Source organism: Anomaloglossus baeobatrachus, chromosome 11 (genome assembly GCF_048569485.1).
Source record: "Anomaloglossus baeobatrachus isolate aAnoBae1 chromosome 11, aAnoBae1.hap1, whole genome shotgun sequence".
Lineage (NCBI taxonomy): Eukaryota > Metazoa > Chordata > Amphibia > Anura > Aromobatidae > Anomaloglossus > Anomaloglossus baeobatrachus.
Genome location: NC_134363.1, coordinates 145,314,475 through 145,342,454, shown reverse-complemented (window position 1 = coordinate 145,342,454; position 27,980 = coordinate 145,314,475). Strand labels below are relative to the sequence as shown.

The 27,980-nt window shown below is 48.1% G+C and overlaps 1 protein-coding gene across 5 annotated transcripts in view; it reads right to left on the bottom strand.

The window, feature by feature from the left end:
- Window positions 1-27,980, bottom strand: part of CCDC30 (coiled-coil domain containing 30) — a 195,804-nt gene that overhangs the window by 60,701 nt on the left and 107,123 nt on the right. For all 5 annotated transcript variants that reach the window (XM_075327804.1, XM_075327803.1, XM_075327805.1 and 2 more), the window contains 6 exons: window positions 25,456-25,535; window positions 22,118-22,310; window positions 13,466-13,585; window positions 8,222-8,350; window positions 6,596-6,726; window positions 5,528-5,759 (listed from right to left, as the gene is read on the bottom strand). In XM_075327804.1, the coding sequence (XP_075183919.1) occupies window positions 5,528-5,759; window positions 6,596-6,726; window positions 8,222-8,350; window positions 13,466-13,585; window positions 22,118-22,310; window positions 25,456-25,535 (885 nt within the window). The remainder of the gene's footprint in view (window positions 1-5,527; window positions 5,760-6,595; window positions 6,727-8,221; window positions 8,351-13,465; window positions 13,586-22,117; window positions 22,311-25,455; window positions 25,536-27,980) is intronic.

Genomic DNA, 27,980 nt, shown 5'->3' with positions numbered 1-27,980 from the left:
AAAGCGCTTGTCCGGAACCGCTCTGGGCTTCTGGATGGCATCCCTGAAGTTAGAGTGATCAAAAAATGCACTCCGTGTACGTTTGGGAAAACGAAACTGGTGTTTCTCCTGCTGAGAGGCCGACTCCTCTATAGGTGGAGACGGGGGAGATAGATCCAACACCTGATTGATGGACGAGATAAGATCATTTACTAAGGCGTCCCCTTCAGGTGTATCAAGATTGAGAGCAACATCAGGGTCCGAGCCCTGAGCTGCAACCTCCGCCTCATCCTCCAGAGAGTCCTCAAGCTGGGAACCCGAGCAGCGTGAGGAAGTCGGGGAAGATTCCAAGCGAGCCCGCTTAGCTGGTCTGGGACTGTGGTCCGTGGAGGAGTCCTCCACGTGAGACCTAGGGCCCACCCCGGCCGGGGTGTACCGAGAGAGACCTGGAGGCGCCGACCTAACAGGGTCCGGGGCCTGTGTAAGGACCGGTCTGGACTGCAGGGCTTCCAGCAACTTGGCAGACCATTTGTCCATAGACTGAGCCATGGATTGTGAGAGTGACTCTGAGAGCTTTTCAGCAAAAACTGCAAGCTCTGTCGCTGCCACCTGGACAGGGGGAGCAGGGGGGTCTGCCTGAGCCGAGGGTCCCACTAGTGACCGAGGCTCCGGCTGAGCAAGCGTAACAGGGGTCGAGCATTGCTCACAGTGAGGGTACGTGGAACCCGCAGGTAACATGGCCCTACAAGAGGTACATGTCGCAAAAAAACCCTGTGCTTTAGTGCCCTTGCTCCTTGTGGCCGACATGCTGTTATGTCCTAGGAGCGTGATCACTGAGGGTATATAGAAAAAAGGGTATACAGCCCGGCCGAACAGAAATAAGTATTTATACCGGCACCCAAGGGGACCAACACCGAGTGACCGGTGCGGCTTACCGACCGCTAAAAAGCGGGGTGTGTGTGCTCCAGATTCCCTGCCTTGGTCTCCCAGAGCTGCAGAGCTGTTCTCTGTGATTCTCCACCGGCAGAATGTCCTAAAAATGGCTGCCGGAGCTCTCAGGGGAGGAGTGAAGCCAGGGGCGGCGTTAGGAAAAGTGCGGGAATCTGGGGTCCCCACAGTGATCAGTGAGGGGGGAGGGAGCATACAGGATGCCCCGGCCCTCACATCCGACGTCAGGTCGGCTGTCCCGCCCCTATCTCTGATAGACAGGCCCGGGGGCGGGAGTTTTGCCACTAGGCCGCGATGAAGCCGGGGACTAAATTTAATACCGCGGCCGACAAGCAGGCACAGTCGGCGCGGTAGTCCCCGGTCTTCACAATTCAGCAGTCAATTGCGGCGTCCGGAAACCAGGCGCTCCATACACAGTCCCCATGGGGACACAGAGTACCTCGTGGATGCAGGGCCCTGTCCCTGAGGATAGATAAGCTCCTGTCCAGCAGATTCCCTCAGGGGCTGCAGAGGGAGCACGGTCCCAGAATCTGGATGACCGCTTCGGATCCCACTTCTACCAGAGCCCTCAGGGATGGAGAAGGAAACACGGCATGAGGCTCCGGCCGTCGTACCCGCAATGGGTACCTCAACCTTAACAGCACCGCCGACTTAGTGGGGTGAGAAGGGAGCATGCCGGGGGCCCCGTAGGGGCCCTCTTTTCTTCCAACCGATACAATCAGCAGCTGCTGCTGACTAAAATGGAGATGTGTGAGTGGATGTGTGCCTCCTTCCACACAAAGCATAAAACTGAGGAGCCCGTGATGCACGGGAGGGTGTATAGGCAGAGGGGAGGGGTTACACTTTTGAGTGTAATACTTTGTGTGGTCTCCGGAGGCAGAAGCTATACACCCAATTGTCTGGGTCTCCCAATGGAGCGACAAAGAAATAGCTGCTAGGAAACCACTGCTAAGGACAGGCAACAAGCAGAAGAGACTTGTTTGGGCTAAAGAACACAAGGAATGGACATTAGACCAGTTGAAAACAGGGTATATATAAGACCCCAATATTTCTATTCAAAATAGGGGCTAGCCTTGACTCATGCTGTTGGAGTTGCTGACGCAGATTTGATCCATCTAATGTTGAATTGTCTGGGCCTGAGAAGATATTGAACGGGTGTGCTTGACCTCATCGACTCGGTGTATAATTGTCATACAGATTACGGACCCCCGATGTGTGTTCTTGGATACACTGCGGAAATCCCTATCCAAGAGAGCGATAAGACAGCTATCGCGCGTATTCTATACCAAGCATGGAAGGTCATAGTACTATATTGAAAAACAGTAGGGCCTCAGATACCAAAGAATTGATTGAAAAAGTAAATAATACACTCACACCAGGAGTGCGCTCTTAAACCAAGTTACTCTTATATGAAAGTGAATTTTCTCATAGGAAATAATTGGAACACAAATAATTCGTTCCACAACCAAAAATATTGTATTCATATAAAACTATTACAGTACACGAATACAAAATACTGTGCAGTACAGTAAAAGCATATAAGACAGATTAAACTTTACGTTAGCTTACAATAGAATTGTTGGTGTACGGGAGGTACAATACAATCAATGTGCTGCACTGGTTATCAATAAGAAAGTACAATACTGTATCCACAAATGCAAAGTGATAGACATGCTGTATAGTATATATTGTACTGTATTTATTATTATTATTATTATTATTATTATTATTATTATTAGTATTATTATTAATAATTTATTTATAAAGCACCATTGATTCCATGGTGCTGTACTGTACAATGGTATACTGTGTACAAGTATACAGTACATATGTATAGAAATTTACCTTCAGAGCTGGTCAGAGCCTGGTGAAAGGACAGAACCGGAAGTGTGCACAGTGAATATTTGCTCTTATTGCAAAGCATTACTCTTAAACCAAGTTACAAATTTTTAGAAAGCTTCGCTTGTCTTTCAAAACTACCTCAAACCAAGTTACTCTTAATCCAAGGTTCCACTGTGTATGTACATACATATATATATATATATATATATATATATATATATACATATATATATATATAATATATATATATATATATATACACACATATATATATATATATATATATACATATATATATATATAATATATATATATATATACACACATACATACATACATACATATATATATATATATATATATATATATATATATATATATATATATATATATATATTTATTATATACAGTCATATGAAAAAGTCTGGGCACCCCTATTAATGTTAACTAGTGATGAGCGAGTGCTAAAAAGCTCGGGTGCTCGAGGCTCGGGCCGAGCATCCCAAGATACTCGTGTACTCGGCCCGAGCAACGAGCCCAATGTTATCCTATGGGAGACCCGAGTATTTTTGTGAAATGACCACCGGCAGCATGTAGAAACCATAAAACTGTAAATTTAAAAAAAAAACGTGCGTGTGTGTGTAAGCGTGCATATATATATACACGCGGAGTGGAGTGCGGGAGGGGCCGTAGCCGAGCGGGGAAGTGTCGGGCTAAAGGCACGGTCATTCTGTGAGGGCCGGCCAATCACTGCAATTCCACAAGTAACAGGGCTGTGGCATTGCGGTCTGCCAGCCAATCCCTGCATAAGGGCTGGCTCTAAAAAGAGCGCCAACATGAAGACCACGAGTACAGCACGAGTATCGTGAAATTACTCGGTCCCCGCCGAGTAGCCCGAGTACAGTGATACTCGTGCGAGTACCGAGTAGTGACAAGCATACTCGCTCAACACTAATGTTAACCTTTTTCTTTATAACAATTTGGGTTTTTGCAGCACCTATTTCAGTTTCATATATCTAATAACTGATGGACGCAGTTATATTTCTGGATTGAAATGAGGTTTATTGTACTAACAGAAAATGTGCAATCCGCATTTAAACAAAATTTGACCGGTGCAAAAGTATGGGCACCCTTATCAATTTCTTGATTTGAACACTCCTAACTACTTTTTACTGACTTACTAAAGCACTAAATTGGTTTTGTAACCTCATTGAGCTTTGAACTTCATAGGCAGGTGTATCCAATCATAAGAAAAGGTATTTAAGGTGGCCACTTGCAAGTTGTTCTCCTATTTGAATCTCCTATGAAGAGTGGCATCATGGGCTCCTCAAAACAACTCTCAAATGATCTGAAAACAAAGATTATTCAACATAGTTGTTCAGGGGAAGGATACAAAAAGTTGTCTCAGAGATTTAAACTGTCAGTTTCCACTGTGAGGAACATAGTAAGGAAATGGAAGAACACAGGTACAGTTCTTGTTAAGCCCAGAAGTGGCAGGCCAAGAATAATATCAGAAAGGCAGAGAAGAAGAATGGTGAGAACAGACAATCCACAGACCACCTCCAAAGACCTGCAGCATCATCTTGCTGTAGATGGTGTCAATGTGCATCAGTCAACAATACAGCGCACGTTGCACAAGGAGAAGCTGTATGGGAGAGTGATGCGAAAGAAGCCGTTTCTGCAAAACAGAGTCGCCTGAGGTATGCAAAAGCACATTTGGACAAGCCAGTTACATTTTGGAAGAAGGTCCTGTGGACTGATGAAACAAAGATTGAGTTGTTTGGTCATATAAAAAGGCGTTATGCATGGAGGCAAAAAAACACGGCATTCCAAGAAAAGTACTTGCTACCCACAGTAAAATTTGGTGGAGGTTCCATCATGCTTTGGGGCTGTGTGGCCAATGCCGGCACCGGGAATCTTGTTAAAGTTGAGGGTCGCATGGATTCAACTCAGTATCAGCAGATTCTTGACAATAATGTGCAAGAATCAGTGATGAAGTTGAAGTTACGCAGGGGATGGATATTTCAGCAAGACAATGATCCAAAACACCGCTCCAAATCTACTCAGGCATTCATGCAGAGGAACAATTACAATGTTCTGGAATGGCCATCCCAGTCCCCAGACCTGAATATCATTGAACATCTGTGGGATGATGTGAAGCGTGCGATCCATGCTCGGCAACCATCAAACTTAACTAAACTGGAATTGTTTTGTAAACAGGAATGGTCAAATATACCTTCATCCAGGATCCAGGAACTCATTAAAAGCTACAGGAAGCGACTAGAGGCTGCTATTTTTTGCAAAAGGAGGATCTACAAAATATTAATGTCACTTTTATGTTGAGGTGCCCATACTTATGCACCGGTCAAATTTTGTTTAAATGCAGATTGCACATTTTCTGTTAGTACAATAAACCTCATTTCAATCCAGAAATATTACTCAGTCCATCAGTTATTAGATATATGAAACTGAAATAGCTGCTGCAAAAACCCAAATTGTTATAAAGAAAAAAGGTTCACATTAATAGGGGTGTCCAAACTTTTTCATATGACTGTGTATATATAAATGTACATGTAGTATATTGTTTCCTGAGTTGGGTAGGGGAATTATTTGTATGGAGGGTGGGGTGGGGGTGGGATGGGGACTGTTTTGCATACTTGCATGTATGCATATTTTCTTTGAACCAAAATTGTTTAATAAAAAATTATATGATTTAAAAAAAAATAAATAAATAAAAAAATACCCAGGACAATTTTACCTCTGCTCCATTTATAACATTTGGTGGTTTGGACACTTGATCTTCCAATCTGGAAACTTGCTGCCTCAGTCGTGAAGTGTCCTCTCTTCTGGACTGCAGATCTTGCCGGGCCGTCGTCACCTCCTGTCTGAGCTGCAGGTTCTCCTCTCGCAGGCTCCTGACTTCCTCCATCTCCTCGTTGAGCTGTCTTTGGAGAATTTCACATTTCTTCTTGTGCTCGGGGAGTGCGGAGCTGTGAATATGAAGACAGAATAATTGTAATAAGAGAACAGTCGCCCAATTCATTCATCTGGAATCCTCCAATTATGTGGAGTTTTCAGGGTCATAAAAGGCACAAATTCTTCGGCTGAGAGCATAAAGCCAACCATAATCATTTTTCCTAATTCCACCATGGTCAGAGTAAATTATTTGGGGAGAGGGAATTATATTCTTCCAGTCTAGTTTCCCTTAATGAGTTGATACACATGGCACTTCTGGGGTGGTACTCAAGTAGGGTCCAAAACCGTCTCAAGTAGATGTAGAAACTTGGCACTCAAGATAAATGTGAATAGTGGTCTTTTATTGAGAAGAACTTGTAGGACCAGCATAGGCACAGACGTTTTGGTCAAAGACCTCCATTGCCACATAGACAGCGGTGGACACCGCGTCATACCTGACTACGCCACTTGCTACACCTTCTGAGGACCCTCTGCACGCACACTGATGAAGGTCTTTGATCGAAATGTGTGTGCTTGTGCTGGTGCTACAAGTTCTTCTCAATAAAAGACCACTATTCACATTTATCTTGAATGACAAGTTTCTACATCTAGTTTCCCTTAACAGCAGCAGGAATTGGATAGGGCATGTTAAAATCCAACCCTGATCCTTCGTTCTCCTGTTCCCCGCGTAAAATAATTGTCTGAACTCAACTTTTCCCGAATGTGTATGGCGAGTTGTGTGGAGGACACGTGGCCTTCACATTTACCGTTTTACCCTAGTGACATCCAACCGCCCCGAGCTGTTCATAGTGTTGGCCTCCAATGATAGTGAGTAGATAAATCCCAGCTAATATTCTAGATGTGCATATACCTCACAGCTTCTCGCTCCATTTCCAGAGTCTTGATCTTGTCCTGTAATTGTTGGTACGTTTGTTTCATGTCACCCGAGGATTTCTGGTCATTTATCTGCATCTTTTCACATTGACCTTGAAGCTCTGATACCTAAGAAACATTGATATTATACACAACATAGTCAATGCCGTGATTATACAGACCATTAACAGAACTGGGCTGAGACTCCGAAAAAGGCTCGGTGACAACAATATAGCAGAGATGTTGGTTGCCACTCTGATTTCCTAACTTGGGACCATCTGACCAGAACTAAAGAGGATTCCACAGGTTGTCCCCTTGTGCCACAATATGAATACGGATTAAAATGGTTGACTCAGTCTCTGGTGTCCCACATTTGCACAGCAGAGGGGTCTCTAGGCATAGAATGGGGCTCTTTATTATACACTATGGGAAATGGGGAAGGAACCGAGGCTTCCACATGAGTGTTTCCGTATTGCCTGAAAAGACAGTGGAGAGTAACCATGCTTGTGTAGCCACCTCTCCTCTACAGACTGAATGCACTAGTCTCCTATTTTGATCCCAGTAATCTGACCCCCTGTCAGACAGTCATGTGGTTTCTGGCAATAGAAGGTCACAGCGTTTGACTGCACAAAACTTTCTATTGTTCCTGCTGTCAGTATTCATTGGTATAGGTAGCTTTCCTGCTGGATTTTTATCTTTCACCCATTTGGACCCAGCAGGAGCTCGACTTCCACCCAGCTGCTGATCATGAGTATTCTCTTGGTGCTTAAATACTCCCTTCTTCTGTGGACTAGTGCTGGTGAAATTTTTGCAGTTCATTCTAGCTCTGGTTGCAAGCAGGTGGCTTGCTCTCATCTATAGTATCGTTGCTGAAGCTTTGCTGAACTCCTGCCTGTTTCATCTGTAGATAAGTAGTTCATATACTCTCCCCTGTGTGTCCTCCTTGTGTCTTCCTTTCGCGTTTAGTGAAGTTGACGAAGAGCTCATCCCATGCGTTCCCTATTTAGGGCCCAGCACTAGGGACACTATGGTCAAGTATACGGCTCGGCGCATAGGTGCGAAAGCTATCTAGTGTGGTGAGGGACCCCAGGGTGCAGCAGGTTTGGTCAGGGTCCCTAGACGCAGGGGTTGCCTTCCCTTACCTTTTGCCACTTGCTTGGAACTTCCCAGTACCTAGCGTGACACCCCTTCCCCCCCCCCCCCCCCCACAAATAAATAAACATTTTGATTTTTTCCCACCATAAAAAATTCAAACTATATAAATGGGAGACAATTTACAAAAGGTTTTCCCGCTAAATACATTTTAGTATATACAACAACGTCACCAGTCCTGAGAACGGAGGTCCTAAAGTCCCCTAGGTTAATGGAACGGCTGCCACGTATGTACACAATCACTCTATTTACAAGTGGGACCCCCATAAATCCCCATAGAGGTGAATAAATTGGTGGTCGTGCATGCAGACTACAGCTCCATTCACACAGGCAATTTTGGAATCCCTATCAGTCCCATGGAAATAAACGGAGAGGTAGTTACGGGACCAGGCCTCTAACAGGACAAGCCCTTTTATTAATTAGTGACCTGACAGATTTCCCAATCTATCAGGTTCAAGACATTCATAATCACCTTATTCTCTAAAAGATACTTCTCTCTCCCCAGTTGCTCATTTTTCACACGTAAGTTGTGATTTTCTTGTTCTTTGCTCTTCAAGTTCTTGTTCATTTCCTTTAGTTTTATTTTCAAAACTTCCAGATCCTAATAAAGGAGAATTAATAAAAAAATTATTCACAAGATATGCTTGATCGGTAGAGGTCTCACCTGTGGAATTTAGGTCCCCCAGTTCCAATCATTTCCAAGGTGTTAGTATTTACATGCATTGTTCTCTACTGGGGTCTACAGGAGCTGAAGCTGCGGGCTATAATAAACTGGACAGTATTGTCGGTGCCGAAGCAAGCGTCCTAGGTTCGTACAGCGCTCGCTCGCTCACTGAAGACCGTGACTAACAGTGATGGTCCTGCTTATTAAGTTATGGTCCTGCTGATTAGCTGCTCGCAGTATACACTTTGGCCGGTCCGTGCTGTGGGGTATCAGCATAAGTCACTAAGGCTGCTTTCACACATCAGTTTTTCGCCGTCAGGCACAATCCGGCGAATTGCGGATAAGACAGATCCGGCGTCGGATCCGTTTTATTCCCCATAGACTTGTATTAGCGCCGGATGGCCTTGCGTTGCATGGACCCGGAGAAATTTCTTCGTCCGGCTGCCGGGAAAGGACGCAGCATGGAACGTTTTTTGACAACGGCAAAAAAACGGACCATGCCGGATCCGGCGCCATCCGGAATGTTGTATAATGGAAGCCTATGGGCGCTGGATCCGTTGTCATCCAGCATATGATGGAATCCAATGACTGATCCGGTTTTTAAAACTGAGCATGTTCAGTATCACAATGGATCCGTCAAAAAACGGAAGGAACACATGGAAAAAACTGATGTGACGGACCAGTTTTTTCGCCGGATCGTGCCTCATGGCAAAAAAATGATGTGTGAAAGCAGCCTAATAGAACGATTTATAATTATGATTATACTGAAGAGTTCTGCAATATAACAATTTTTTGGTGAAAGTGGTGGGACGCACGAAAGGCATTGCCCAGTTTACAAAACTGATTTTCATAGATGCGGTTAAGGAATCCGTAGTTACTAGATAGGTCTGTTCAGGATTCAAAGTAGAGAGCGGTTACAGAGAGACTCCGGAGAAGCAGCCATGTCCTATATAACAATGTAATATAGGGACAATGTTATGCCTTATTTGTCCTGTGGTGGCGCTCTAGGGAAATTGAAAAACTTAAGCCCCATACACATTAGATGATTAGATGAGTTTTTGACTGAACACTCGCCTACTGGGGTTACGTCAGGTATAAGGGAAGCCCCGGCGAGCGCCGCAACACATAGGGTACACAATACAATGGTGGGCCTTGGCGCTAGGGAGCGGGGTCACCTCCTGTCACTCATCAGAGGCTGATCCCTGCACTCTTTAGCGTCCCCATACGGGTACGTCCCCTTGTCACGTGTCTAGGCCCTCACTTGCCTTGAACTCACCCTGGCTAGTGAGAAGGCTGGTGAGAGTACGATAGTCTCACCACTGCAATAATAAAACATAAAAGAAGGGAGACAGACAAGGGGAAAATATAAAATAATGGGAAGACAGATAATGGGAAAACAGACACAAAAGGAAAACACTCCAAGCTCCTCCAATGCAGCTAAACAGCACAGTCACAACTGTCACGACTCCTCAGCTTCTTCCAGAGACTGGCTCCTTACAAAGTGGTCAGCATAAGAATGAAGATTCTATCACTGGTGTCAGATGGTAAGACGAATGACTTTTTATAGGGAAGGGGGGTGGTCACAAAAACCTGCACCTGGGATTAAAGCTTCAAAGGACAGCCAGATAAGAAAGAGTCCATAATCCCTTTAACACTAAAAGCATGTAGATTTCACTCAAATACAAGTAGTGGATTTGTGAGCAATAAGGTGTTGTGACCTTCTGATCCCAGACTTGTCTTAAGTCTCCCTAAAGGTCCAGTCACACTAAGCAACTTACCAGCGATCCCAACAACGATAGGGATCGCTGGTAAGTTGCTAGGAGGTTGCTGGTGAGATGTCACACTGCGACGCTCCAGCGATCCCACCAGCAACCTGAGCTGGCAGGGATCGCTGGAGCGTGGCTACACAAGTTGCTGGTGAGCTCACCAGCAACCAGTGACAAGCCCCCAGCGCCGCGTGGAAGCTGCTGCGCTTGGTAACTAAGGTAAATATCGGGTAACCAACCCGATATTTACCTTGGTTACCACCGCACGGAGCTACACGTGCAGAGAGCAGGGAGCAGCGCACACTGAGCGCTGGCTCCCTGCTCTCCTAGTTACAGCACACATCGGGTTAATTACCCGATGTGTGCTGCAGCTAAATGTGCACAGAGCAGGGAGCAGCGCACAATGCTTAGCGCTGGCTCCTTGCTCTCCTAGTTACAGCACACATCGGGTTAATTACCCGATGTGTGCTGCAGCTACATGTGCACAGAGCAGGGAGCAGCGCACACTGCTAAGCGCTGGCTCCCTGCTCTCCTAGTTACAGCACACATCAGGTTAATTACCCGATGTGTGCTGCAGCTACATGTGCACAGAGCAGGGAGCAGCGCACACTGCTTAGCGCTGGCTCCCTGCTCTCCTAGTTACAGCTCACATGGGGTTAATTTCCCGATGTGTGCTGTAGCTACATGTGCACACAGCAGGAGCCGGCAGCACAGGCAGTGAGAGCAGCGGAGGCTGGTATCAAAGGTAAATATCGGGTAACCAAGGACAGGGCTTCTTGGTTACCCGATGTTTACATTGGTTACCAGCCTCCGCAGAAGCCGGCTCCTGCTGCCTGCACATTTAGTTGTTGCTGTCTCGCTGTCACACACAGCGATCTGTGCTTCACAGCGGGACAGCAACAACTAAAAAATGGCCCAGGACATTCAGCAACAACCAACGACCTCACAGCAGGGGCCAGGTTGTTGCTGGATGTCACACACAGCAACATCGCTAGCAACGTCACAAAAGTTGTTCGTTAGCAGCAATGTTGCTAGCGATGTTGCTTAGTGTGACGGGGCCTTAAAGCTGAGTGTTGGTGTGTTCTCTATAAAGCCACTGCTACCAGTCACAATACAATACTAAAAAAATACAGACTCTACCCGGTATAATGGCAGCACTTCGGACACAACCCCTAGTGGCAGATTTGGGAAGTGCATTGAAGAAAACCATCTTTATCAGCATCAAAACTCACCAGCAAAGATCCATAGATCACTATCACAGAGAAGTCTGATCACACACAGGCCATAGACATTGCCGGTCACCTAACCAATATCCTGAATGTTTCTAGAACTGCACAGGACCCATACTGTGCACTCACAGAGGATAGGAAATATTACCGGCCGTTCTGGAGAGTATAGGTGTCAGCGTGTGCGAATATAACTGTGATCATGTCTGATCCTGCCCTGTACATGTCCTCCAGTGTAACGTGGCTGATAGCTTATAATTAGGGAGGGTAATGGCAGTTTCTCAGTTTTATCATCACTTTCAATAGGAATAATTAGATCTCCTTGTGCGGTAAATGCTGGCAAAGGCAGCGACTTAGAAGAGAAGCAGAAAAGAAGAAGGCCGCTGGGATTAGGCAAATACTTTGTGACCTGAGCTGCGGAACGGTTCAAGGCAAATAATGTCCAGCATCAGAAATGGCCAAGAATCTCGGTGTCTGTGGTGCGTGTGCTCTCATTTGTATTTTTGGAAGGGATGGAGGTGGAGGGGGTCACTGACGGTCCACATAAAAAATGGAGACATGGTTTATATTGGTCTGATCTGTGTATCAAAATCACCCATTCAAGTTAATGGCTCAGTAAAAAAAAAAAATGGACAGTGCACAGATGTCATCTGAGTGAAGTGATACTGTGATTTTCACTGATGGTTTTATTTTTGCATACGAGGAAAACAGATGATATGCAGATGGTAGAAATGAACAAATGGAAGAAAAACGGATACAGCAGACTGATGAAAAAGCGGAGGTGTGAACTCGACCTGAAGATTTCTCAGCTCGGACCTATCTATTGCACACGGTTTGGATTCTCAATGTTGCACTGCACTGTTTGGATTCTCAATGCTGCACTGCACTGTTTGGATTCTCAATGTTGCACTGCACTGTTTGGATTCTGAATATTGCACTGCACTGTTTGGATTCTCAATGTTGCACTGCACTGTTTGGATTCTCAATGTTGCACTGCACTGTTTGGATCTGAATGTTGCACTGCACTGTTTGGATTCTCAATATTGCACTGCACTGTTTGGATTCTCAATGTTGCACTGCACTGTTTGGATCTGAATGTTGCACTGCACTGTTTGGATCCTCAATGTTGCACTGCACTGTTTGGATTCTGAATATTGCACTGCACTGTTTGGATTCTCAATATTGCACTGCACTGTTTGGATTCTCAATGTTGCACTGCACTGTTTGGATTCTCAATGTTGCACTGCACTGTTTGGAGTCTGAATATTGCACTGCACTGTTTGGATTCTCAATGTTGCACTGCACTGTTTGGATTCTGAATATATCACTGCACTGTTTGGATTCTGAATATTGCACTGCACTGTTTGGATTCTCAATGTTGCACTGCACTGTTTGGATTCTGAATATTGCACTGCACTGTTTGGATTCTCAATGTTGCACTGCACTGTTTGGATTCTCAAAGTTGCACTGCACTGTTTGGATTCTGAATATATCACTGCACTGTTTGGATTCTCAATATTGCACTGCACTGTTTGGATTCTCAATGTTGCACTGCACTGTTTGGATTCTGAATATTGCACTGCACTGTTTGGATTCTCAATGTTGCACTGCACTGTTTGGATTCTGAATATTGCACTGCACTGTTTGGATTCTCAATGTTGCACTGCACTGTTTGGATTCTCAATGTTGCACTGCACTGTTTGGATTCTCAATGTTGCACTGCACTGTTTGGATTCTCAATGTTGCACTGCACTGTTTGGATTCTCAATGTTGCACTGCACTGTTTGGATTCTGAATGTTGCTCTGCACTGTTTGGATTCTGAATATTGCACTGCACTGTTTGGATTCTCAATGTTGCACTGCACTGTTTGGATTCTTAATGTTGCACTGCACTGTTTGGATTCTCAATGTTGCACTGCACTGTTTGGATTCTGAATGTTGCTCTGCACTGTTTGGATGTTGCACTCCCTTCAAATTTTGTACTATATCTGGAAAAATGCCTATTATGTTTCACGCTTGTGCTTGGTAGTATACGTATACTCTGCTGAACGCATATATACCTGCTGCACGTCTGACAGCCTTTTTACGTCCGCGCTCTCCTTTTGCGCTGATGCGAGCATCTCTTCTTTCATTTCCCGCTGCTCCGCCATCTCGGTCAGCTCCGCTTCCAGGTTCATAATCTATTGATACAAACCAGATCATTTATATAAAACAGAGTAAATAAGTAAAATTTACCTGTAATCATTTTGAGACTTACCATGTGACATGCAACATGATTACATTTTCAATGACGGTTTACAGTCAGAAATAAAGCGGTCACAGACAGGTGACAGGCCCGGAGGAGAGGAGCCTTCCCGTCAGGAGAGGTGCTGGCTGTCGCTGCCGTACACAGAATGTCACAAGTTTCAGGCACTTTAGTGTTTGTGGTATCCCGGCAACGGCATTCCGTGCACCAATTCCCCACAAATGGAAACAATCGGTGCTTCTTCTCCAACAAAACCAATGGCAGCGAGAGGCGCCATCTAGTGGACGTGCTCCGCATTGTGCTCATTTTCCGTTGTTTGCAGGACATTGAGGGCCCGAGTATATTATTTATTACACACAAGTTGCAGAAATAGACCAGTGAGCAATCAGGTTGTGACCCTTAAAGGGTTTGTCCCATTAAAACAAGTTATGACCAATCTGCTGTATAGGTGATCAGTGAGAATTCGATTGCTGGGATCCGCTCTAATTGGCAGAACTGGGAATTTATATTCCTGTTACAAAATGGAGTGATAGATTGAACGGCCAAGTGTCGCTCCTTTCATTCTCTATTGGGCTGCTGGAAAAAGCCAAGCGTAGCCCGAGCAGTCCCATAGAGAATGATTACTGTGCAGGTTGAGCACGCGCACTGCTGCCCCATGGGGGGGTTAAAGGGAACCTATCACTGGATGCTTGTAATACCTAATGGTCGGCGCGGAGCAGACTGGTCGGATGGGCGTCTCCATTCTCCGAGTCCCGAGCCTCCTCCTTCGGCCATCTTTGTACTCCTTCTGAAGCTAGTGTGGATGACGCGTTCTACGTGTTCTACACAGTGAGGTCCTGCGCAGGCGCACTTTCATCTGCCTTGAGCAGGGCAGATCAAAGTATTGTACTGCACCTGCGCAAGACCTCACTGTCGGCTAGTGTAGATGACGTAGAACGTGTCATCCACACTAGCTTCAGAAGGAGGACAAAGATGGCCGAAAGAGGAGGTGCGAGACCCGGAGAACGGAGACACCCGTCCGACCAGTCTGCTCCGCGCCGACTGTTAGGTGAGTATTATAAACATCCGGTGACAGGTTCCCTTTAAAGAGCACTGTTCTGCTGATCAGTGCGGGTTCCAGGGGTCGACAAGTTATCCTCTATCCTGGGTATAGAGGATAACTTGTTTTCACTGGACAACCCCTTTAATTCTTATGTTCCTAATTAGTATATTTTAATATGTGACTGCAGAGGGGCTGTCTTACGTTCTCACTTAGTAAATATGCTGTGGATTTTCTGGGACAGATCTGTGGATTGAAAATTGCAGCCTATTACAGAAATATGAGAACTATAGGGGTTGTCCACTATGCACCGTGGCTCAGTGGTTAGCACGGCAGCCTTGCAGGGCTGGGGTCCTGGGTTCAAATCCCACCAAGGACACCATATGCAAGGAGTTTGTATGTTCTCCCCGTGTTTGCGTGGGTTTCCTCCCACACTCCAAAAGCATACAGATAGGGAATTTAGATTGTGAGCCCCAATGGGGACAGCGTTGATAATGTGTGTAAAGCGCTGTGGAATTTATAGCGCTATATAAATGAATAAATATTATTATTATATTATTATTTGGATATTGAAGACCTAACCCTTAGGATATGTCATCAATATCACACCAGTGAGGGTCCAAAACCCAGCTACGACCTTGATCAGTTGTTATTACCTCCATCGGCAGCCAGAACAGCTCAGCTCTGCGCACCGTGTAGAGGCAGCCGCCGGGTACAGCAGATCATATCCAATTCTTTTCAATATGAGTCGATCTGCAGCACTCGAGAAGGGCCACTAAAAACTGCACGAAGCTGAAGCGGTCCGACTCCATTCAAAGTTTACATCCGTCAGTGGGTGGAAGTTATAGCAGCAGATCCTACGGGTTTTAGGTGTCAAACCGTCGTTGGTCTGATATTGATGACCCATCCTAATACGGGCGTCACGCGGTCCGATCTATCGTGCGATCGCACGAGCGATCGTACCCGCCCCCGTTGTTTGTGTGTCACGGGCAAATCGCTGCCCGTGTCGCACAAAGTCGTTAAACCCCCGTCACATGTACTTACCTGCTGAGCGACCTCGCTGTGGGCGGTGAACATCCTCTTCCTGAAGGGGGAGGAGCGATGTTCGGCATCACAGCGACGTCACACAGCCGCCGGCCAATAGAAGCGGAGGGGCGGAGATGAGCGGGACGTAAACATCCCACCCACCTCCTTCCTTCCGCATAGCCGGCGGGTGCCGCGGGACGCAGGAAAGCTGTGTTCATCTTTCCCGGGTGTCACACGGTGCGATGTGTGCTGCCCCGGGTACGATGAACAACCAGAGCACAAAAAAATAAACGATATTTTAAAAATAAACGACGAGTACACGACTCACGATTTTTAACCGATTTGCGAACGTTCAGCGTCGCTTGGAGGCGTCACACGAAACGACGTCGCAAACGATACCGGATGTGCGTCACAAAAAGTGTGACCTCGACGATGCATCGCACGATGGATCGTCTCGTGTGATGCCCGCATAAGGCTGTTTCATCAATACAAAAAAGAGAATTTTGTTACTTACCGTAAATTCTTTTTCTTATAGTTCCGTATTGGGAGACCCAGACCATGGGTGTTTAGCTTCTGCCTCCGGAGGACACACAAAGTACTACACTTAAAAGTGTAGCTCCTCCCTCTGAGCTTATACACCCCCTGGTAGCCAGTCCTAGCCAGTTTAGTGCAAAAGCTGAAGGAGAATAGCCACCCACAAGTAGAACCGAGCAAGAACTGGAACAACCGGAGACTCTGTCCACGACAACAAACGGAACAAGAAAATTGCCAACAGGCAACAGGGAGGGAGCTGGGTCTCCCAATACGGAACTATAAGAAAAAGAATTTACGGTAAGTAACAAAATTCTCTTTTTCTTTATTGTTCCTTTGGGAGACCCAGACCATGGGACGTTCCAAAGCTGTCCCTGGGTGGGAATAAACAGAAAAAACTAAGAAGTAGGCGGAGCCTAACTTCACAAGTGGGCGACAGCCGCCTGAAGGATGCGTCTGTCCAAGCTCGCATCTGCCGAAGCATGAGCATGCACTTGGTAGTGCTTCGAAAAGGTATGCAGGCTAGTCCAAGTGGCAGCCTGACAGACTTGTTGAGCCGTAGCCTGGTGCCTAAAAGCCCAAGAGGCACCGACAGCTCTGGTCGAGTGTGCTTTGATCCCCGGCGGGGGAGGCACCTGAGTACTCTGGTAGGCGTCCGAAATGGTCGATCTAATCCAATGGGCCAAGGTCGGCTTAGAAGCAGAGAGACCCTTGCGCCGCCCTGTGGTTAGCACAAAAGGAGAGGTGCACCGCCTAAGCGCAGCGGTGCGAGACACATAGATCCGGAGAGCACGCACCAGATCTAGAGTATGCAGCGCTTTCTCAAAGCGATGAACAGGGGCCGGACAGAAGGAAGGCAAGGAAATATCCTGGTTAAGGTGGAAGGGAGAGACCACCTTAGGAAGAAAGTCCGGGGTCGGACGGAGAACTACCTTGTCTTGGTGAAAAACCAAAAAAGGTGACTCCGAGGAGAGCGCAGCCAAATCAGAGACTCTCCTGAGAGAAGTTATGGCAACTAGAAAGGCCACCTTTTGAGAAAGACGATACAAAGAAACCTCCCTAAGGGGCTCGAAAGGGGGTTTCTGCAATACCGTGAGGACCAACTTAAGGTCCCAGGGATCCAAGGGCCGCCGATAAGGCGGAATGATGTGAGACGCACTTTGCATGAAGGTGCGGACCTGAGCCAGCCGGGCGAGTCGCCGCTGGAACAGCACTGATAGAGCTGAGACTTGTCCCTTGAGAGAGTTGAGGGACAGTCCTAGCTGCAGACCGGACTGTAAAAAAGACAGAAGGGTCGGCAACGAGAATGGCCAAGGAGAATGGCCGGAAGAGCGACACCAGGACAGGAAAATTTTCCAAGTCCTGTGATAGATCTTGACGGAGGAAGACTTACGGGCCCGAGTCATAGTGGAGATGACTTCAGGAGGAATACCAGAAGCCGTCAAAATCCAGGACTCAAGAGCCACGCCATCAATTTGAGTGCCGCAGAATTCGGGCGGAAAAACGGACCTTGCGAGAGCAGGTCTGGACGGTCCGGAAGATGCCACGGCATCTCCACGGACAGTTGGAGCAGGTCCGGATACCAAGCTCGCCTGGGCCAGTCCGGTGTAATGAGGATGACTCGACGGCCCTCCATTCTGATCTTGCGCAGGACTCTGGGCAAGAGAGCTAGAGGGGGAAACACGTAGGACAGACGAAACTGGGACCAGTCTTGAACCAGAGCGTCCGCGGCGAAGGCCGGAACCTTGTTGTTGTGACGGGATGCCATTAAGTCCACGTCCGGAGTGCCCCACTTGAGGCAGATTGACTGAAACACTGCCGGGTGCAGGGACCACTCGCCACCGTCCACGGATTGACGGCTGAGATAATCTGCCTCCCAGTTTCCTACGCCAGGGATGTGGACTGCGGATATGGTGGACTTGGAGTCCTCCGCCCATTGAAGAATGCGTTGGACCTCCAACATTGCCAGGCGGCTGCGTGTCCCGCCTTGGTGATTGATGTAGGCAACCGCTGTCGCGTTGTCTGACTGGACTCGAATGTGCCTGCCAGCCAACAGGTGGTGAAAGGCTAGGAGAGCTAGAAGCACAGATCTGGTTTCCAGCACATTGATTGAAAGGGCTGACTCGGACGGAGTCCAAGTGCCCTGTGCTCTGTGGTGGAGATGTACCGCTCCCCAGCCGGATAGGCTGGCATCCGTGGTGAGAATCACCCAGGACAGAGTCAGGAAGGAGCGCCCTTGGGACAGGGAGAGGTGTCGAAGCCACCACTGAAGAGAGCTCCTGGTCCGTGGCGACAGAGCCACTAACCTCTGTAAGGAGGAAGGCCGCTTGTCCCAACAGCGGAGAATGTCCAGCTGCAGAGGACGCAGATGGAACTGGGCAAAGGGAACCGCCTCCATGGAGGCCACCATTTGACCCAGCACCTGCATCAGACGCCTGAGGGTATAACGGCGGGGCCTCAGGAGAGAGCGCACCGCCAACCAGTGACAGCTGTTTGTCTAAGGGCAACTTCACAAGTGCCGGCAACGTCTCGAACTGCATCCCTAGGTACGTGAGACTCTGGGTCGGAGTCAGAGTGGATTTGGGAAGATTGACAATCCACCCGAATTGGGCTAGGGTGGCGAGAGTGAGCGAAACACTCCGCTGACAGTCTGCGCTGGATGTACCCTTGACCAGAAGGTCGTCCAGATAAGGAAGCACTGTTAACCCCTGGAGGTGCAGGACCGCAATCACTGCCGCCATGACCTTGGTGAATACCCGAGGGGCCGTGGCTAACCCGAAGGGGAGAGCCACGAATTGGAAATGATCCACTCCTATCACAAAACGTAACCAACGCTGATGTGACACTGCGATTGGCACATGTAGATAGGCATCTATGATGTCGATGGACGCCAGGAACTCCCCTTGGGTCATAGAGGCAATGACTGATCGCAGAGACTCCATGCAAAAATGCCGCACCCGGACATGCTTGTTGAGAAGCTTGAGATCCAGGATGGGCCGGAAGGTACCGTCCTGTTTTGGAACTAGGAAGAGATTTGAGTAAAAACCTCTGAACCATTCCTGAGCGGGAACTGGGACAATCACTCCGTTTACCTGCAAGGACGCAACGGCCTGCGAAAAGGCGGCGGCCTTGGAGCAGGGGGGAGTTGAGAGAAAAAATCTGTTTGGAGGGCTGGAAGAGAATTCTATCCTGTAGCCGTGGGAGATGATGTCTCTCACCCACTGATCAGAGACTTGCTTTAACCAAGCGTCGCCAAAGTGGGAGAGCCTGCCACCGACTAAGGACGTGGCTGGAGCGGGCCGAGAGTCATGAGGAAGCTGCCTTAGTGGCAGAACCTCCTGCGGTCTTCTGCAGACGCGCTTTTGGGCGCCAGTTGGATTTCTGATCCTTGGCTGAGTTAGCGGACGAGGCGGAAGGCTTAGAGGATGACCAGTTGGAGGAACGAAAGGAACGAAACCTCGATTGATTCCTACCCTGGGCGGGTTTCCTGGTCTTGGTTTGTGGCATGGAAGTACTCTTCCCGCCAGTAGCTTCTTTAATGATTTCATCCAGCTGTTCACCAAACAGCCGTGAACCAGCAAAAGGGAGCCCAGCAAGAAACTTCTTGGAAGAAGCATCTGCCTTCCACTCTTGAAGCCACAAAATCCTGCGGATAACAAGAGAATTGGCTGAAGCCACCGCAGTGCGGTGAGCAGCCTCTAGCATGGCAGACATGGCATAGGATGAAAAAGCTGAAGCCTGAGCAGTTAAGGTAACCATCTCAGGCATAGATTCCTTGGTGAGGGAATGCATCTCCTCTAGAGAAGCAGAGATGGCTTTGAGAGCCCACACTGCTGCAAAAGTCGGGGAAAACGCGGCCCCCGCAGCTTCATACACAGATTTGGCCAGAAGGTCAATCTGACGGTCAGTGGAATCCTTAAGTGAGGTGCCGTCAGCCACCGACACAACGGTCCGGGCTGAGAGCCTAGACACCGGAGGGTCTACCTTTGGGGAGTGAGACCACTCCTTGACCACCTCAGGTGGAAATGGAAACCGGTCATCAGAACCACGCTTTGGAAAGCGTTTGTCAGGGCAGGCCCTGGGTTTGGTCACAGCGGTCTGAAAACTGGAGTGGTTAAAGAACACACTCTTCACGCTCTTAGGCGAGGTAAACTGATGTTTTTCTGCCAAAGAGAGTTGCTCCTCTGACACTGGCGGATTGAGATCCAGCACAGAATTAATAGACGCAATCAAATCACTAAGATCTGAGTCACCCTCAGAGAAATCGATGGGATACATAGCCTCCGAGCCCCCAGTAAGGGCATCCTCCTCATCTTGAGAGTCAGCTCTTGAGACAGAGCCGTGGGATGGGGAGGGGGAGGAAACCCTGCGCCTTCTCTTAGAAGGACGGGGTCTGGGATCAGATGATGAATCCTCCGTGAGCTCCGATGGACGGAGGTCAGAGGATAGGAGTCCTCTGTCAAGAGTATTAGAGGCACCCTGTGAGGGGGGCTGATGCATATTCATCAAAGTCCTGGACAAAAGCCCCATGGACTCAGCAAATGACTGGGATATGGACCTAGAAAAGGACTCTACCCAGGCCGGGGGTTCAATCACAGGTGCAGCAGCAGCCTGAGAGACCACTGGGGGTGAGACTCCAGGCTGTGGCACCGCCAAGTTAGAGCAACCATCACAGTGTGGATAAATGCTCGGCTCAGGCAGCAGGAGCTTACATGCAGTGCATGCAGAATAAAGCTTTGGAGCCTTGCTCCTTGTGTGAGACATGCTGCTGGAGTGGGGGCTTTGCAGAGAATGAACCCCAGGGAGAATATACAGAGGTCCACAACCGGAGACCGGCTGTGGCTTACCAGACCGCTGAGCGCGGTGTTGTGTACCCTCCAGATCCCGAAGCCCGGTCCCCCAGTCGCAGCACCTCAGCAGAGATGCAGAATGCAGGATGTCCCAGAGCAGAGTGAACTCTGCCTGAGAAGAGGGCGTTCCTATAAAAGAGCGGGAACTGGAGGACTATAGAGACCTGCAGGGAAGGAGGGACGCCCCAGCAGTGGGGAGTGTCCCTCCCCTGTGTAGAACGGCCGCCGGGAGGAGCCGAACCTGTCCCTCTGCATGAGTGACATGCGAGGGCAGGAAAATGAAACTAGGCCTCCGGCGAAGCCGGGGCCTAAATTTAAGCGGCGAGGCCGACAAGCAGGCACCATCGGTGCGGTTCTCAGGCAAAAGCTAGAGAACCCGCCGGAAAAGTTAAAACAATCACATACAGCATACTCTCCCCTTACAATAAAGCACGGGGACCCCCAACATAAACGTCTCAGGTACTTAGCTGCTGAGACGCAGGGCCATGACCCTGGGGATGAGTGCTCCGGTCCAACAGAATCCTCAAGGGGCTGTGGATGGAGACCGGACTCCTGCCAGGCATGGAGACCGTGCTGGCTCCCACTTCAAGCCAGAGCCCAGAAGGGATGGTGACGGAGCGCGGCATGTAAGGCTGCAGCCTTGTAAATCAACCTTAACAACACCGCCGACACAGTGGGGTGAGAAGGGACATGCCGGGAGTCCAGACATGGACCCGCTTTTCTTCAAACTCTTTCCAAAAGTCAAACAAATCAGATGAGAATGCATGTGTGGATGTATGCCTCCTGACACAAAGCAATAAACTGGCTAGGACTGGCTACCAGGGGGTGTATAAGCTCAGAGGGAGGAGCTACACTTTTAAGTGTAGTACTTTGTGTGTCCTCCGGAGGCAGAAGCTAAACACCCATGGTCTGGGTCTCCCAAAGGAACGATAAAGAAAGAACCCTTTAAGTAATGCTAAAACTGTAAATAAAGAGAATCTTCGCATTTCTCGGTCACTTCTATGACAGATTTCACACTCACAGTCCTCTGGAGCCCGGCGATTTCACACTCCAAATAATCCACTTGTTCTTTAGTGCGATTTTGCGACTCCCCCAAAATGGATTCCAGCTCCTCATTACGCTCCACAATGTCGTCATACTCGCTCTGTAGTTTCCGGAACTTGTGCTGCAGCTGCTTATTCTGACATTCCTTTCCCTCAACCTCAAGTTTACACCTAGCGAGAAAATAAGGCTTCAATTCCAGAAATACGGAGAAACAACACATAACGCCTCAACGAGACATCCGTTTATAAATCAAACATCAAAACGGAGCATATCCATTATTGGGCTGAATCCGATTTCCATCAGTGGATTTGTCAGTATCTCACGAATAAAATGCATGTATAAAACAAACATCTGGATGAAGTTTAATTCTGTTGATTGGTTCATTAAAGGGACTTGTGAAGTTTGCATATATTTTTTCATAGAAGATGTGGAAAGTTGGCCATGGTCCAGCTAAATTTCTAAAATGCTTCTATGATGCTCTAACACTAGGTGTCGCTAGATACACTAGTGGAGGAGTACTCAAACAAGCAAAAGATCAGGAACCGAGAATTTGCCTCAGTTACAAGGGAGAGAGCGGAGCCGAGGTCAGGTTACAAGCCGAGTGTCTGGAAGCCAGGAAGACACGTCAAATATAAAGGGAGAGAGCGAAGCTGAGGTCAGGATACAAGCCGAGAGTCTGGAAGCCAGGAAGACACGACAAGTACAAAGGGAGAGAGCGAAGATGAGGTCAGGATACAAGCCAGGAGTCTGGAAGCCAGGAAGACATGTCAGGTACAAAGGGAGAGAGCAAAGCTGAGGTCAGGATACAAGCCGGGAGTCTGGAAGCCAGGAAGACATGTCAGGTACAAAGGAAGAGAGCGAAGCTGAGGTCAGGATACAATCCGGAAGTCTGGAAGCCAGGAAGACACGACAAGTACAAAGGGAGAGAGCGGAGCTGAGGTCAGGATACAAGCCGGGAGTCTGGAAGCCAGGAAGACACGACAAGTATAAAAGGAGTGAGCGGAGCTGAGGTCAGGATACAATCCGGGAGTCTGGAAGCCAGGAAGACACGACAAGTACAAAGGGAGACAGCGGAGCTGAGGTCAGGATACAAGCCGGGAGTCTGGAAGCCAGGAAGACACGACAAGTATAAAAGGAGAGAGCGGAGCTGAGGTCAGGATACAAGTCGGGAGTCTGGAAGCCAGGAAGACACGACAAGTACAAAGGGAGAGAGTGGAGCTGAGGTCAGGATACAAGCCAGGGGTCTAGGAGTCAGGGAGTCAAGTCAGGGTTGGGGAAACAGGAGGAGGAGGGTACTAGGAACAAGGTAGTGGGACAAGATCAAGACGTCACTTACAGGAGCCAACAGCAACTGCTGCAACACAGGAACTATCACTGGCAGCATTCCGAGTGAAGTAGCTCCAAAATAAAAGCAGAGCAATCACCCAGAATGAGGCTCCACTGAACATTCCCCTCCCACAGGGCCTGAGACCGGGAACAACCAGTCCACCGGAGGATAATACAAAACCAAGCATCGGCTCTGCAGGAGAGCAGAGCACCACAATCAGAATCAGGACAGTTTCATAGGGAATCAGTCAGGTCGGATAATGCTAGTAATCTGCAGACATAGAGTTAATCTGCAGATTAATAGTGCTGGGCAGATGCCCAACTGCCTTACTGGCAGTGCGGCACCAGAGAGAAAATTAACTTAATTTCTTCTGGGAGCCGCCGGCTTTCACCGCTCCCAGCATTGAGATTAGCGACTGTAAGCACACCCAGGCACTTTGACTGACAGCCGGATCTGCACTGATGCACCACGAGCTGTCAGTTAGTGCCAAAGCATGCTTACAGTCTCCAATCTCATTGCTGTGAGTGGTGACTGTAGTCAAATGGCACGCCTGTATAACTGAAAGCCAGTGGCTCCTGGGAGAAGTAAAGGTAATTTTCTCCCTGGTGCCGAAATGTCCATACTGCAGCAAGGCACCTCCATAACACTATTAACCTGCAGATTAACTCTGTATGTGCAGGTTAATAGCATTATCTGACCTGACAAGTTCCCTTTAACATATTATCAACCTAATAGGCTGCGTGCCCACAATCAGGGTTTACAGCGTTTTGGATGCAGCGTGTTTTCGCTGTGTCCAAAACACTGCATTGTACAGTACAAGCACAGTGGATGGGATTTATAGAAATCCCAGGACCACTATGCTTGTTTTTCCCACAGCGAAAACTGACCTGCGGTGCAGCTTCCCAAGACGCAGCATGTCAGTTCTTTGCTGCGGAGATGCAAGCGTTCATCACAGGGAGAACACGGCGAGAGACCGCAGCGCCCCGAATCCAGATCACAAACAGCTGCGGTTTCCTGCGGAGGAGACTCGCGGCCCCGTTGGTCTTAATTATTTACCCCTTATTGCATCTTAATACGCCGTTTGTAAAACCTTGACCATGCATTGTCCATAACAATCAAGACCATAGCTGATTTTTTTGCCTCACAGCACTATGTCAGTCATGGCTTTTTTATTTTTCTACCTATATAGCTGTGTGGGACACAAATGATGACTGTCAGTCAATGGCGGACGTGCCACATGTGTAGTTGTACAGAGTCCCGAAAAAGAAAAATAGTAACCTGACTGCAGGTACGGACTTGTATTACTTGTGTATTCAGGTGCCTTATAATTGTTGCAGGACTGCAATTGACATGGGAGGGTTACACACCAAAGCTGGATGTTCTGGAGGGTGATGTGACCTATGACGAGCATCTAACTATGTGCAAATTACTAGTTAAAGAGCAATTGATCGTTGTAATGTTCCTGCCCCGAGGCTTCTATCTCTGGTTGCTGAATGCCAGGAGTTGCACATTCAGATTTCAAAGGCCTCTATCCATATAAGATAGGTTTTAACCGAGCCAAACGATTACTGCGGGATCGGCCGACCATCTAATATGTATGGGGGCCCCCTACTGTCCCCCCAGATTATGATGGAATTCAACCACCTCGATTCCTTAGTTTGGTGGAGAACGAAGCCCCTGCCAGAGTCATCGCTCTGGTAAAGAACACCGGAGCGGTCAGCCGAGCCGATTACTCCATATGGGGGAGTTGGGAGAGACAGATGTCAGCCATGCGCTCATTCAGCCTCCAGCTATCTAATGTGGGTGGCCAGCTTTAGTTTTACCCCCCATGGTCTATTCATTCCCTTACATTGAGGATCCGTGAAGTAAGAGACCCCAAATCGAATTCCAAGCACCCAATGAGTTCTGCCCATTCTCCACAGCCCTATAGCACCCTTAGTATATATGGTGTACAAGACATTGAACCTATCTCCTTCAGGTACAATTACTTTTTATGTAGCTCTGGATTGTCTTGCAGGTTTATAGGTGCGGCAGTGGAGCTGGTTGAGTCGCTGGTACTTTTTTCACACTACAAAAGATGAAAAAAACTATGATACATTAAAAAAAACTCATCATTTTATAGCATTACTCTATAAAAATCTTTTTGTCCTCATTCTTGACCCAAATTATTTATTTCAAGGCAAGGGGATGACATATATTATGTTTATAAACCAAAAGAGTCCAAATTACTCCTAAATAAATCTAGAAACAAGAAAGATTATTCCAAAATGGGAGAGTAAATTTAACACAAAAAGGAACAACCATATCGCATGTTTCGCATTAGCTTCTTCAAAGGACTTCAAGAAGGACAACCCCTAGGGGGTTTTGAAGAAGCTAATGCGAAACGCATATCTGTAAGATAGATTATATCAGATCAGTGGGGGTCTGACAAGTCCTGTGGGCCCCAGATGTACAGCTAGTACACCATATAGTGGCCGTTCTCAGGTACTGCAGCTCAATAAATAAATATTGAAATGCATGGGAGCTGATCTCTAGTACCCAAGAACAACCACTCTACAGTGTAAGGAGTTGAAGTTTTCTGGCTCCGTGCTCAATGACTTATCCTAAGATTGGGTCATCAATATCTTAAATCTTGATAACCTCTTTAATTTATTCCTAAATAAAAGAAGGGAATTTTGTTTACTTACCGTAAATTCCTTTTCTTCTAGCTCCAATTGGGAGACCCAGACAATTGGGTGTATAGCTATGCCTCCGGAGGCCACACAAAGTATTACACTAAAAGTGTAAAGCCCCTCCCCTTCAGCCTATACACCCCCCGTACTGCTACGGGCTCATCAGTTTTGGTGCAAAAGCCAGAAGGAGGAAAAAATTATAAACTGGTTTAAAGTAAATTCAATCCGAAGGAATATCGGAGAACTGAAACCATTTAACATGAACAACATGTGTATACAAAAACAGGGGCGGGTGCTGGGTCTCCCAATTGGAGCTAGAAGAAAAGGAATTTACGGTAAGTAAACAAAATTCCCTTCTTCTTTGTCGCTCCTAATTGGGAGACCCAGACAATTGGGACGTCCAAAAGCAGTCCCTGGGTGGGTAAATAATACCTCATAATAGAGCCGTAACGGCTCCGTCCTACAGGTGGGCAACTGCCGCCTGAAGGACTCGCCTACCTAGGCTGGCATCTGCCGAAGCATAGGTATGCACCTGATAGTGTTTTGTGAAAGTGTGCAGGCTCGACCAGGTAGCTGCCTGACACACCTGCTGAGCCGTAGCCTGGTGTCGCAAGGCCCAGGACGCTCCCACGGCCCTGGTAGAATGGGCCTTCAGTCCTGAGGGAACCGGAAGCCCCGAGGAACGGTAAGCTTCGAGAATTGGTTCCTTGATCCACCGAGCCAGGGTTGATTTGGAAGCTTGTGTCCCTTTACGCTGGCCAGCGACAAGGACAAAGAGTGCATCGGAGCGGCGCAGGGGCGCCGTACGAGAAATGTAGAGTCTGAGTGCTCTCACCAGATCTAACAAGTGCAAATCCTTTTCACATTGGTGAACTGGATGAGGACAAAACGAGGGTAAGGAGATGTCCTGATTGAGATGAAAAGGGGATACCACCTTAGGGAGGAAATCTTGGCGGACGTTGGTTTCCTAGCCTGTCTCATAGTGGCAATGACCTCTTGAGATAATCCTGAAGACGCTAGGATCCAGGACGCAATGGCCACACAGTCAGGTTGAGGGCCGCAGAATTCAGATGGAAAAACGGCCCTTGAGATAGCAAATCTGGTCGGTCTGGCAGTGCCCACGGTTGGCCGACCGTGAGATGCCACAGATCCGGGTACCACGACCTCCTCGGCCAGTCTGGAGCGACGAGGATGGCGCGGCGGCAGTCGGCCCTTATCTTGCGTAACACTCTGGGCAACAGAGCCAGAGGAGGAAACACATAAGGAAGCTGAAACTGCGACCAATCCTGAACTAAGGCGTCTGCCGCCAGAGCTCTGTGATCTTGAGATCGAGCCATGAATGTTGGGACCTTGTTGTTGTGCCGTGACGCCATTAGGTCGACGTCCGGCATCCCCCAGCAGCAACAGATCTCCTGAAACACGTCCGGGTGAAGGGACCATTCCCCTGCGTCCATGCCCTGGCGACTGAGAAAGTCTGCTTCCCAGTTTTCTACGCCCGGGATGTGAACTGCGGATATGGTGGATGCTGTGGCTTCCACCCACAGCAGAATCCTCCGGACTTCCTGGAAGGCTTGCCGACTGCGTGTCCCACCTTGGTGGTTGATGTAAGCCACCGCTGTCGAGTTGTCCGACTGAATTCGGATCTGCTTGCCTTCCAGCCACTGCTGGAACGCTTTTAGGGCAAGATACACTGCCCTGATCTCCAGAACATTGATCTGAAGTGAGGACTCTTGCTGAGTCCACGTACCCTGAGCCCTGTGGTGGAGAAAAACTGCTCCCCACCCTGACAGGCTCGCGTCCGTCGTGACCACCGCCCAGGATGGGGGTAGGAAGGATTTTCC